This window comes from Boleophthalmus pectinirostris, unplaced genomic scaffold (genome assembly GCF_026225935.1).
Source record: "Boleophthalmus pectinirostris isolate CB_2022bp ecotype Guang Dong unplaced genomic scaffold, ASM2622593v1 HiC_scaffold_23, whole genome shotgun sequence".
In the NCBI taxonomy this organism is placed as follows: domain Eukaryota; kingdom Metazoa; phylum Chordata; class Actinopteri; order Gobiiformes; family Gobiidae; genus Boleophthalmus; species Boleophthalmus pectinirostris.
The window spans coordinates 23,596,322-23,610,006 of NW_026571207.1; the positions used below are offsets into that span (position 1 = coordinate 23,596,322).

Below are 13,685 nucleotides of genomic sequence, written 5' to 3' on the forward strand. Positions count from 1 at the left end.
AATATGATTCAAGTCACGAAAATCAAAACCTTTGTTACCACCTTCTAACTTTTGTACTTTGAGGTTTTGATCTTTCACATACCAGTGCGATTGATAACAAGGCGTACAGCAACACTAATGTACACAACACAAGCCGCAGGACTCACCTTGGTCCAGAGACTTGGCAGGGGCCCAGCTTTTGAAGTAGTCATCCTGAGTGAAAACACAAGGAAAAAATTCACTTCACACAGCGCATATGATTGAATTATTTTACAAAGGCGAGCAAGCACAAATGAAGGACTGAAAAAAGGCTCTTCTCACTTCTAACAAAAGGAAATGACGTGGAGAGTCTAAGTCAAGTGTTGGCTTTCCCTAGGTCGACCTGCATTTGAGAGCTGGGAATGATACAAAAGCAGGGTGAGGCAATAGTCTAATGTGCTTACTGGTGAAATGGCTCTATGTATGTATAGTCTAGTGCTATTTTCATTCACAATTAAAATATCTATCTGTTTGACAATTAATCAAATTTGAGATAGATTTTCAGTCATCTCAAATCATTGATGATCAGCTTGGGTCTTTTTAATAGAGAGGTCCAGAGCCATTCCTGTGTTAATAAAAGCATGTGGTTTGGGGCAGAGGGGATTTTGGAGGAAAACACTGAACTATTATTTAGTTAATGTGCACTATGGCAATGGTGCACTATGTAACATCTAAGGTAGAGAGCCCGCTACTTGCTTGTCTCCATGGAGATGTTACTTCTTTGTCTGGAGTTTTCCACAATAGAGCATTAAACATATCTCCCTTGCATTTGTTCAATTACAGGCATTTTATAACTCAAGAATACCTTAAAAAACATGAATTCTCACCATGTACAGGTGTGCTTCTCTGTAGATCTGACCATTAACCTGTCTTCATTGTGATTACCAAGTTTATTTCTATACTGTGAAATAATCAAGGCAAAACAGTAATATCTCCATGGAGAAAAGGAGGCATTTGTTTTTATTAAGACAAAATAAAACTTAAAATCTATGAGGAATAATTCATTTCTTTTGTCATATCGCCTAGTCCTAAACGAGACTACATTCTTTAACATTTAATTCTCCATGTAATTATGAACAATTATTTTATATGCAGGCATTGGGTAAGGAGTATAGCTATTTACAATACGACCCATTTTGTGGTTAACAGTCCATGAAGCAGTAGTTAACATAGGCAGGCGCACTGGCTTGAAACAACAGCCATAATTATGCACAAAGCAGCAGTAAACCCTGTGTGTGTTTCATTAGAAAATCATTGTATGCAGAGACCACTTCCACAAAAGGTCAGCTCTCACCGGGCGCACTATACATTCACTGTGGGGAAGTTGGAGATGTGTGTTTGTTTATTGCACTGGAGAGGGTTTCGTCCCACTGTCACAGAGCGGTGGAGTAGTCGGCATCTTAAGTAGGCGTGGAGCAGAAGCATATGGGTGTCAGCAGGGTGCAGGGCTGTGTCAGTGTCACAGACGGACCCAAGCCCGCACCATCTCCAGCTCTTTTATTATTCAATATGTGGCTGAGGGCGCACAGAAAGCAGCCAATTTAAGGAGATGTGTCAAGATGATTTGGTTAATTGATCATCATGATTATCTAGGTCACAATATCAGCGTAAGAACTAAAAATAATACAGTGATGGTTAGGGGTGGGATGAGACACAGTTTATGCAAGATGAGACACAACATGGGATTGGGTCCAAGAGAATGAGACAAGATGAGATTTTGATATGATTTATAATTCTTACATGTGCAATCCAGTTCATTATTTTTATTTATTTAATGTAAACATGAACATATAATAAGGTCTAGAAGAACCAAATATGGTGTTGTGTTGTTTTCAGTGACCTGTGCTCATTGGTGCAAAATCCTCCCAAATATTTTTTCTTGCATTTTATTTCCTCAATAAGGGCTAGCACTGCCCACCTGGGTGATGACAGAAATGTTCACCGTGTGACCAGATAGCTGTTAGAATGGAGGTTTTCATGGGCTCAGACTGCAGATAGGCTAATTGTCTTTTTTTTTTGTCTAAGATAAATGTAAATTCTCTTATTTCATAAAACCTTCTGACAGGAGATCTCGTGCCATCTGCACTGATAGTCCAAGAATTTATTTCAGAGGAAAAGTTATATATTTGACCAGTGTTCCTCAAACAGTGGTACATGTACCACTGGGGGTCCCCAAACTCCTTCTGGTAGTAGTTGTAAGGGTTGAAGTCAAGGGGTTACATAGGCAAGGTCCTCTATAGTTCTCTATAGTTTGCTTAATTCAAAGTAATTTTTTTGCACTTAGTGACCCCCTTTTGGATAATTTCTTGGTTAGAAAGTAGCAATAATGTAGTCCAATTTCAGATCTGCTTTAGCGTTAGTTTAGGCCAGGAATAGTATGATTATAGAACTGATTTAAATCTTAGTGAAGCGAATCACTGTATCAAATAGTGGTAGGTAATTGTGAGTTACAGTTATGTAGTTATATCATGATGTTTATTCTCATAATATTTGTAACACACCATTTTAAATGGTCACACCCCTAAATGTAAGTATGAAAGGGAGTGTAACATTAACTGTGGAAAATGGACATTTGACCCCCTCCTGTCATCCCACACTGACACAAAGTTAGAGCAGCTTACGCCTTATTAAACGCCTCCCCAGGGCCCAGACTTCACTCCAGCTCATTTTATGTCCATCTTCTCCCACTATTAAATATCTCTATTAGAAAACCCCTTTATAGTCACACAAGTGCAAAGACGGGCGTGAGACCAGGAGGTAATTACTGCAGAGTTCCAGCTCAAGTGTTCCACGTTGGCACAAATATATGATGCTATTAAAATTAATTCATTTGAGATGGCACTTCTTATCTTTTATTCTAAGCTGTAAATATTCCATTAAGTGTCTTTCTTGACTGTGTATATGATGAACATGGGCTCAAATGGGACTAGTTTTGATTAATTCTGTACACTACACATGCAAATCTGGGCTTCTGTACAATGAAGGAAGCTGTCTTATATTAAAATACACAATACCATGTGAAAATTATCCTTGTGAATTGTTAATTACAATTTGTCTCTGGGATCTTTAAGGCCATGACAACACAGTTTAGTCAGCCTATTATTATTTTTCAATGCATCAAGCTATTTTAAAATGGTGCCCCTACCAAGGAATTAGCTTCTTGAACATTGGGGCTGTAGGCCATAAGCAAAAATGTATTTAATCAGGTGATGGTGTCTTAGTCAGTCGAAATTATGAATTATTAAAATATAATTTTATTTAGATTATAAAAATTTATACAGTAACAGCAGAAAAGAGAAGAGTATTTTTGGTATGTATATACAACACATGGTTATAAATACTATACTTGTTTTTACAGTTGTAGACTCAAAAGTGCAGTTCGGGTCACATACACAGAGATACATAATAGTTTGGAGAGGTTTTGCCACACCCCCTTTTCAATTGTCTAATTGAAAGGCAGGACATGTCTAGAATTTCTTTAGTTGAATACATCCCTAACATACTAATCATTTGAAGACATGCAAATGGTCATATCCATGCAGATGACAGAATGATGGCAAAGAGAAGTAATACAATAAGAATCTATAAATAGTAATAATATGACTTACCTCTGCTTCCTGCTCAGCGATAGCAAAGTTGGAGGGCAGAAGAGAGGAGAGAGAAAGGAAAGGTCAGTGATAATGGCACAGTATGAGATGTCTATCAGGTCTATTACAAACCATGTGTTACTCATTCTGAATACTGAGCTCCACCTGGCTCATTCATCCAGTCGAGGGAGGCGCCCGAATGAAGCGCACCCATACGCTTGTTTCATAGGGTCTTCTTATTTGATGTGACATGTAATTTGAGACAGACTGGGAGCAGATATATGGAGTAGAGAAGAGGGGGCTGGTAGAAGTAAAGTAATAACCTTGATGCAGTGAGGATAGGTAAGCACATTTTCAGGACAGTGGAGAGTGCAGCACAAATCACTTAATTTAAATTATTTAGTGTATCACAGTGGTAAGGAGTAAATTCCACTTAGAGATATGGACCAAAGAGCCTAACTTCATTAACCGAGGGGCTGTTTGTAATGATTTGGTTACCAGTTTTTGACCATTTTAATCTTGAATGCAGATTTTTTTTGGCCCTGTTATAATCAGTGTTTAGTCCTAGTTTATTCCAGATTGAGTTAGGTTTTGATGTGGTGTGTGTGCAAAAATGTCATACATGTACATTCTTGTCTACTGCATAATGGTGTGCAAGCAGTTATGAAACTATTTTGATGTTTTTTGTAGACACACTGACCCAAATTAGTCCAATTAGACCCAATAAAGATATGTGGGGGCGCAGTGGCTACAATGGAACTAGCACTATAAAAGACAAAAACATTATTATATTATATGGTTTCTTCATCAAAATACAGATTGATGTAAATGCTTTTAACCTTGTGAAGCCATTAAGTGCCAGTCCAGGAAGTGTTTGTACTTCATCATTTGGATACTGAGATGCATTTCATCTATAAAGCATTCAACTATTGTTTTTATTATTGTTTTCACTCTTCAGTGCACCACCAAAGGGTGGGTCCTTGAGCTCCATCTGCTGGAAACACGTAGGTTATAAAGACATCAGCGCTGAATGAGTTTTACTTGTTTTCCATTCACACACAATATTTTAAAGCAACTACCCATGTAAGATGTCTTTTTATTGGTCTAAATAATGCATATTACAGGTATTGCAGTATTGTGAAAATAAAGAGAAAATTCTATTAGTTTAAAGACCGTTTACTGATACTTCTACTAAAGCTGCTACTGCTACTACTGTGCCTTACCGTAAGGCTCACTAGTCTCTTCTTGCACTTATTATTCTGCCTGAGTGTGAGGGATGACCTTTTCAATGCCCAAAGCCCCCATTAATATTTTAGAGCGCTCATCTCAAAAGCATTAACTGGCTGTTTAGCTCGCTGTGACACTGCCCCAATGTCATTCAAAGCCTTCAAAGTGATTACAGCCAGATAAAACCAAGTCGTTATTTTCTTTGTCAGGGGCGGGACTGAAATTTGTACCATCAGATATCTTTCAAATCGCATCCACACCAAGTTTCCAGCTCAAGTTGATTTAATTACGTCTTTTTGGGTTTAATTAAAATGGTTTAAAATGTAGCGCGGCATCTGTCCTGAAATGAGTGAGGATTTATGCTAAAGCTGAGCACGCTGCTCTTTGAGGCGCCTCTGTTTGCCACATTTTAATTTGATTAGGGTTAATTGGTTGCATGCTTGTATTCAAACACCTTCATGAGAGCGGAGTCTGTCCCATTAGGATTTGGAGTCTGGCTCTGCAACATCATGTTCATATTAAAGTGTGTGAGGAGGCCACAATGAAAACTGAACATGAATAAATCAGTGAGGTCAGTGGGCAGTCCTTAAGGGCAGCTAAAACACATTAGCTACTATGCTACAATTAAATTTATGTTGGAATTTCATATTCATCGTTTTTAAAGTTACTCATAAATAATGGAAACATTTTTTAGCCCTAGACCTAATCTATGAATACTTTAGATATGGATATACAGTATTTAGGTATTGTATTATAATTTTCATTATGAACTATTGTTGGCAATGTGATTTCACTGTCCTGTCCTTCAGCGCTGTGACCACTGGCTCTGAGTTCTTGTGTTCCTGCTTCAGTCTCATTCTCATGAGTTTAAAGTGTAGTTCTCACATGTGCACTGATAAAGACTCCCGGTGGGACATCCTGCCGGGCGAGAGGTGAAGAGGGACCAGGGCTCATTCAGAGAGGGGATTAGCCTTTCTCTGCAGCGCTAACCTGCGCTAAACTCACAGTATTGTTCTTACATTAGCATTTAAAAAGTTAAAGCCCTGCCTCCAGTGCTCAGTCCAGCTGTCATAGCCACAGGTAGAGGATGCAAATCTGGCTCCTCTGTGCCAACTAATCACTATTAAAATGTATTATGAAAATTATTCACAGGCCTGGAACCTTGGCAGAGCGCTGATTCTGACCATTTTGCAAACAGCTACACAAAATCCAAATACAGGTCGACGCAGCAAGGTATTTTATATGAATGTTTTGGGGAATTCTTCCAGGCAAAATTTTTAAAAGTGGTTGGCTTCAAGTGCAAAAAAGTTAAACTCATGGGCAAATGATAATCAAAAATATTACAGCATGAATTGATTTACTGATTTATTATCTGTACTCTCGGAGATATAGAAAATCAATTCAAAACTTTTAACAGTTTATCAGTTAATACTTAATGGTGCACTATGTTCCTTTTCTCGTATGGGGTTGCTTGTCTCCATTGAGTTGTTATTGCTTTGTCTGGAATGTCACACAGTATGGCATTAAATGAATCTATCTTGCACCCATCTTATTCAAGTATAGGTTTATTACTCACAATAGAAGGGGCAATAGTAGCTGGGGCGATAGTAGCTCAGTTGGTAGAGCATTCGCCCACTGATCTAAAGGTTGGCGATTCAAATCCAGCTCTCAACATAAACATCACAGGTTGAGTGGTCAGATCCACTGACCCACAGGTTGGCTGGTGTGATTCCAGCTCCCACAGTTGAATGCTGTCGTTGTGTCCTTGGGCAAGACACTTAACCCACCTTGCCCACAGTGTCTGTGTACACTGGTGTGTGAATGGGTGAGTGGTTCCTTCTTGTAAAGCGCTTTGAGTGCCTTGAAGGTGGAAAAGCGCTACAGAAAAATGTGACCATTTACCACAAAAAACATGCATTCTTACAAAGAGCTCTCTCCTCACAAATTTGACCTGTAACCTGGCCTGACGTCACCTGCTGGGCTCCATGGAGATAGATATGTTCAGGTCCATACTGGGAAACATTTTAGACAAATAAAAAACCTTGCCTCTTGCTTTGTACCTTGGATGTGAGAAGCGTTCACTCTCCAGAGCAGCAAATGTATGAGCTGCGTGAGCAGATAGAAAAACCAACCAAACACTAAAGTGCCTCCCTGCTGAACCTCCACTGTAATCTGCAAATATTACCACTTCCTTTCATGGTGATTGACCTTATTAGTGTAAAAAGAAGTACTTATTGAAAAGACGTGCTGAAAAACAACAACAAAGAGTTTTCTGGCATGACTTAGCGGGGACATATTAAAGGCCAGTGATTAGCTTTACGCCATGGCTGTTATCTGTAATGAAGTGCGCTCTGAATAATTGGAGATCTACAGGAGGTGAGTAAAATATTCCAGTAACAACTACCACTTACACGAGCATCAATTATTCATGAGGGGAAAGTCAACTCGGGCTAAATATGGACCTTAATCATGTGCAGTTACTGTCAATGGGAGAAACCAGAGAAACACATTCTACTGCACTGTATATACTACTGCAACACTGCACACTGCAAAATGATAGGTTCTCCTACTTTGGTCTTCTCCAAAAATGGGTCGTAGGAAGTGTCTAGGGAGAGGGAAATTTGTGAATCCCTGCAAGAACTCATAAAAAATTATCAAATCCTGAATCAAGGCAGTGATACACTTCTCTCAGCAATTTCAATTTCTCCCTGTCTTTATAGAATCCTACTTAAGAAGCATACTAATGGTTTGTTAGAAAGATCCATACCCACATATTTATTGATACTAAAATGAATATAGAAACTAGATACTACTCCTTTGAACAGATACTGATGAACAAAAATCACACACATTAGACAAAATTAGATTGTTTGAATTGATTGTTTTGAATTGTCTTAAGAATTCCAATCACGATGATATATCTTATAAGAAATTAATATAATTTTATGCTAATGATTACATACTAATGACGGGAAAAAAGTGATTTTTAAAAAATATTATCACTGCAGTATCAAAATCAAGTTTGAAATGTATCTACATACCAATATTTCAAACAATACATTACTTTGAGAGTACAATATATTTTACAGAACAGAACCATAAATGCCTTCAGTTCAACTTGGAGGCTCTGGAAGAAACTGATCAGTGTATTTACAAGACTGTTAAGGTTTTGTGTACTGAGAGGGACTTTTTAAAATAAGACTAAAATGACTACTTTACCACACTCTGAGCTATTCAAACAATCTCAACCAAAATAATCCTTGTGTATTGATCTTATTACTCACTTTACAAGCTGTTACTGTAATAAAAATGTTCTTTTTCCATCAGTGCCTCATAAAAGTGTCAGGGAATATACAGCCTTGATTCATGTGGGTATTAACACTGTCAAAAGACCTCAGCAGCTCTTAAAAGGTCCAGCTAATAGGACTATTGGATTTTTTTAAAGCCATTTTATAATGACAAGAGTTTAACATGGGAAGTATTAAGGGTCACAACTTGACAAATGACCACAAAGTCACGTGGTGGTTATTACACGTTGTTAACACAAGAGGGACATTTAAGAGCAAACGTAGGTCACAGGAGGAGATAAGAGTGCCAAACTATGGACAGAGAGAATCCAAGTAATGGGATAGCTGATTATGGAGAAAAACTCATAATCACTCATAGAATGTACATATAAATGAACATAGCTATCCTGCTGGCTACCATGTACTAAATAGGAAGTGTTCACGGGGGTGCTTCCGGTTTCCAATTGACTAAATTGCTAATTGTCACCCCTCTTTCTGTTTTTCTATTTTGTAAATCAATAAATTCCTATTCCTAATATGGACCTGGCTCCCTACTTCCTAGCTCCTATATTTGCTAACCTCACGAGCTTCACTTAACTGGAACTGAAAGTTATGGGTGACGTCACATTCCCTTAGTTCACTTCTTTATACAGCCTGTGTAATACTCACCATTATTTGGGTCTTCCTTGAAATCATTAAATCAATCATGATAATTTAAGAGTAATATTTATGTCCATGTTTTGAAGGGCAAAACAACAGCCCATCAGAACAAAAGGTAAAGAATTGTTCCCATCGCAATCATGATGTACTTTTAATTAATTGTACACAATTTACAATAAAATTTATTTCACTACAGATGCCCTTACCAACACCAAAATATGTATTTTTAAAAGCTTACAATTGCTGGTCATCTTTTATGAAAATAAATTAAAATTACCAATTTTTTTTTAATTTGTGAACAAACTCAACCTCCTCAGGGCTGTACCCAATCAAAACTGCAGCTTAATATTGACAAAGACTCATCTCATCTATAAAAAATTCAGGCCTGGCCATAATACATTTTACATGTGGTATGGAGAAGATGGAGCAAATATTTTTCCATTATCAAACGCTCATATTCCAACAGTCAAATGAACAGAACATTTCACAGAGTGCCTAACCATTGGTAACATTTACATTCAGCGCCAATCGAGCAGCTCCAAACCAAGACAAATGACTTCTTTTCTTTTTTGCTTACTTCTCCCTTCTTCCCCCTGCCTTCTATTTTTATAGCCAACCTCATTCATCAACTCTCCTCTGCCATTTTCCTCCTCCCTCTCTCTCTTCCTCTACTGAAAACATCCCTCAACTCATCCAGAGAGTGAACAATGGCTCAAAGCAAAACATCAAAAATGTGCTTCCTCCTCACTCTGTCCTCTCCGTCACGTTAATGAGAAAAAAAGCTCCATAGAACGGATGGTTTCTCACAATCTCCTGCCACCCTGGATATCACAAACCCAGTGTCTTGAATATTGCTCTGAACAGGCACTTCCTCCTCGTGATCATATGAAGTTCTAGTGTCAGGATGAGATTCGCTGGAGTGAGTTACAGGAAATGTGAGGTTAGGCTATTTCCATAACAACATTCAGAAGATATGTTGGCAATGCAGAAAGAGACAGTGCAGAAAACGAATTCAGTTGTAGGCGGTTCCAGTCACTTGCTGAGGTAGGATGGGGGTTTACTGATTAAAAGGCCTATATTATGCCATTTTCTAATCTGTCTAGTTTTGTTTCATTCACACACAGACCATGTTTAACACACAAACCATGCATTCTTCTTCAGTTCTACCCTCAAACTGAAAACACTCCACCTTGTGATGGCATGTGGTGATACAGAAAGTGCTCCCCTGTGTCTTTAAACTCCATACAAATGTAAAAGGTAGCTAATACCTTGAAAATTATGACCACATAACATCAGAAGTTGAAAGTTTTGAGCTTTGAAAGCTTTGAGCTTTAGAAATATAGACAGCCTAATAATGCCGCATAACTCAAACATGTGTGAATGAAAAAAAAACCAAAAAACTCCAAGTATGTTTTGATGAGGTAACAGTATTATAACATGGCTTAAAGCCCACATGTCAATTTTGCGTAATAAAGGACCTTTAAAGACTTTTAGATGAACAAGAACCATTAGGTCTTTCTGCAGGTGTGGAAAGAGGGAGTCACCAGGGAGTAAAGTCTGCAGTGGTGGGTGGTGAACAGTGCACCTGTAACTAAGCCGATGGCTGCCTGCATAATAAATCACATTGAGCTTATGGAGAAGTGTTTTTGATGCTGATCTAGGACCTAAGTCTCCACAGTCAAGGACTGGTATGTATGATAGTATGATCAGAAGCTCTTTTGCAGGGTGTGTGAAACAATTTTGGTTATAGAAAAATGTAATTGCTATTTTATTTTATTTTTTTACATTGCTATGTTGTGAATCAGTTCTTTTCAGTTTAATGGAACTTTATTTTCCCCACTTATGCCTCCTATTGGTCAGCCTAAATCATACACTGAGTGAGTGACAGATGGATTGAGCTCATGAATTGTTCTACACCATGCATTATGACATATCTAAATACTGACCTAGGGTTTAGAAAATGTAACACTAACTTTGATATAACAGTCAACCCTACTTATAAACCAAACATTCAACCAAGCTATTCAACCGATAATAATCTCCAACTGCACAGTTCATTTAATTTTGCAGTCAGCACTGTTGCACTGTAGTCTGAGCACAGTATTAAACATTTCTCCTCTCTGTAAATGCCGTAACATCTTGTGTGTCAACCTTTTGTGATGCTAATTTTGCGCACTCTTTGTCTTGCCCTGTTTGGAGGAGGCATAATACACATATCCTCTTGATACTTTGCAGCTGATGTCATCAACATTCCCTGGGGATGTGACGCTAACTGTAGGCTCAACTCTGTCTGAGCTTTGTAACACAAGTTAGACCTTAATCAGAGTTTTATTTGAACACGACCTGACCCTAAAAACATGACTTAGGTGGAACTACAACCGCTGTGCTGATTTGTGTCTCTCTCACATACAATTTCTAATCAGGACCATGAATGCGTGTATCAATCACAGACTCCTGAAAATGTTTGATTTAAATTAATTTAGTTTTTTTTAGACAATCTAAACCATTTTTGGTAGTTATTGCTAATGTGTGCATTGTGTCACCATGGTAATTGATAAACTTACTGCCATAGAAATACATAGAAATACACTTCCAGCATGATGTGCATGACACTGAAAAATATCAATATTAACATTATCAACAACAACAGAAGGAGTTGCTTGACTGTACAGGGTTAAATTATAACTGGTTGATTGCTTGACTCATCGCTAAGGGAGTGAATGAGCAGAGCAGATGCTGACGTGGGCACAGGCTGACAGATGGCTGTGAATGATGTAGTCTTTAACAGGTTCAACTGTGGCCTGGCAACACATGGCACCGTTTTACTGTTTATTTCTACTGTACGCTATAACATTTAAACACGGGAGTCAACAGGAGGGGGGGCAAGGTCTCAGGAGCCCAGAATTGGAACCTCTGCCTATTAATTTATATTAGAGGGGGGCTAATAGGCTTTCTTGCCCCGGGCCCCCGAATTTCTGTCAACGGGCCTGCATTTAAACATTAGTGTTTAATCTTTGAGCATAGATTTTGTAAGAGTAACCTCAATACACCCTTAAATAAGCCTTGAATCCACTGCTATTATGTATTTTTGGTTTGTTGCTGTATCTTTTAGTACAGAATCAATGTCACTTTATTTGATAGCACCAACATTTTCCACCCCAATCCCGAAACACTCACAAAGATGACAAGATAAAAACCACCACCATTTGGCTTGTCGTGCCGATCCACTAGCTTCGTATCAAATCTATGTTGCTATTTTGTGTTTTCCCATTGAGTAAGCTTACAGTGGGTCAGCCTTGATCTGAGACACAGAGTTATAAATATTGAATGAATAAGACAGTCAGCAGAAATCCAGACAGGAAACGTTGTCTTTTCGCGACTCTAGACTGTAAAACCGAATGTCCTTGAATCTTGTGTGTTGTGAGCATGAGTGGCCACTGTGCAGGCCTGTATATGATGATGAATAGACTGCTGCTGGAGCCCGCCGCACCTTTTTTCCCAGAATTCTTTGCTGTGTGGCATTGTGGTTCACTAACCCTCTCTTTAGGCAGGAAAACAAAGATGTATCTGTCATTTTCAAGCTGTTTCTTTCAAGCTTTTAATTCTACTTTTGAGATAGCAACACTACTTTTCACATCACAGCGGTAAAGTTTTAGTAGACTGTAGATGGGTAGCTGGTGAAATAATACTGCTTTCTTACACAGCAGTAGTATCGACAGGTACATCAGAAATAGGTGAAGAGAGAGATTTGAATGAATATTTCAAGCTAAGGCAAGTGTTGTGAGTTTTGATCGACTTAAGTGGGCAGTGCAGAATTATAAACAACTACAATTATAAAAAAAAAAAAAAAGATATATAAATGTTCCAGTATTATGAATGTGGAATGACTTTAAGAGTCTGCATAGTTTTGCCAAATAAAAAAAAATAAAATAAAATTAAGGAGAAAATAAATAATGAGTAAATAATTCAAGCACCTTGTTTGCTGAGAAAAAGTACAGTCAATCCATTGTGTTTACTTTTAAAATATCTACCCTGTGTGTTATCAATAATTAAAAAAGGTGAAATTATCTCACTAATATTTGGCATCTCAGTCTTCCAATAATGCTTTTCAGTACTGGTCACTCAGCGCAATCTAACAAAACTATATGAAGCTTCTTTAAAGGTGCATTGTGTAACTTTTCTGGTGGAGGATATGTCACCTTATTTCTATAGATATGGCATTGCTCTGCCAGGAATGTTCAACAGTATGGCATTAAACACCTCTACCTTACATTTATTCAATTACAGCTCAAAAATACCTAGAAGAAAAGGCATTCTGACCATGAGATCCACAGATCTGACTTATAACTTAGTCTGGTTTGGTCTCCACGAAGATAGAAAGTTTAATATCAAAGCAATAACATTTCCACAGAGAAAAGCATTTGACTGACCCTCCACCAGAAAAGTTACTCAATGCACCTTCACATTCTCAATGGGCAAAATGAAAAAAAAAAAAAAAGTTTATTTAACTTGTTTCCTCATATTGTCCAATCTCAGTTTTCCTATAAGTTTCTTTAAATCTTATGAACAACTCAATGTCTGAGTCCCACAAGTCCCCAGTTCCCCATTCCAAATTCTCCTTCCAACTAAGTGCTAAAACTATCTAAAGCCAATTATTGTGATCTTGAAATGTTATTATATTAGATTAATTTCTCAACCACAGTCTACTGTCATGAGAAGTTTGAATAACTATAAAATGAAAGGCAAGTAAATGAGAGGAGGTACAGTCAGGTCAGCCCAAGCACACCCCACCAGAGGAGTCCATACAGTGAGAGAACCTGAGAGGTAAGACTAGAAAGGATTAACCTGAGGAGAGAGAGGAGAATGGTACTACAGAGAGGACATTTATCTGCTCCTCTTGTTTCCC

General features: G+C 38.0%; 1 protein-coding gene across 1 annotated transcript in view; it reads right to left on the reverse strand.

Moving 5' to 3' along the window:
* Positions 1–13,685, reverse strand: part of spock1 (SPARC (osteonectin), cwcv and kazal like domains proteoglycan 1) — a 114,987-nt gene that overhangs the window by 67,630 nt on the left and 33,672 nt on the right. The window contains exon 3 of the mRNA XM_055159668.1: positions 147–192. Coding sequence (XP_055015643.1) covers positions 147–192 — 46 coding nt within the window. The remainder of the gene's footprint in view (positions 1–146; positions 193–13,685) is intronic.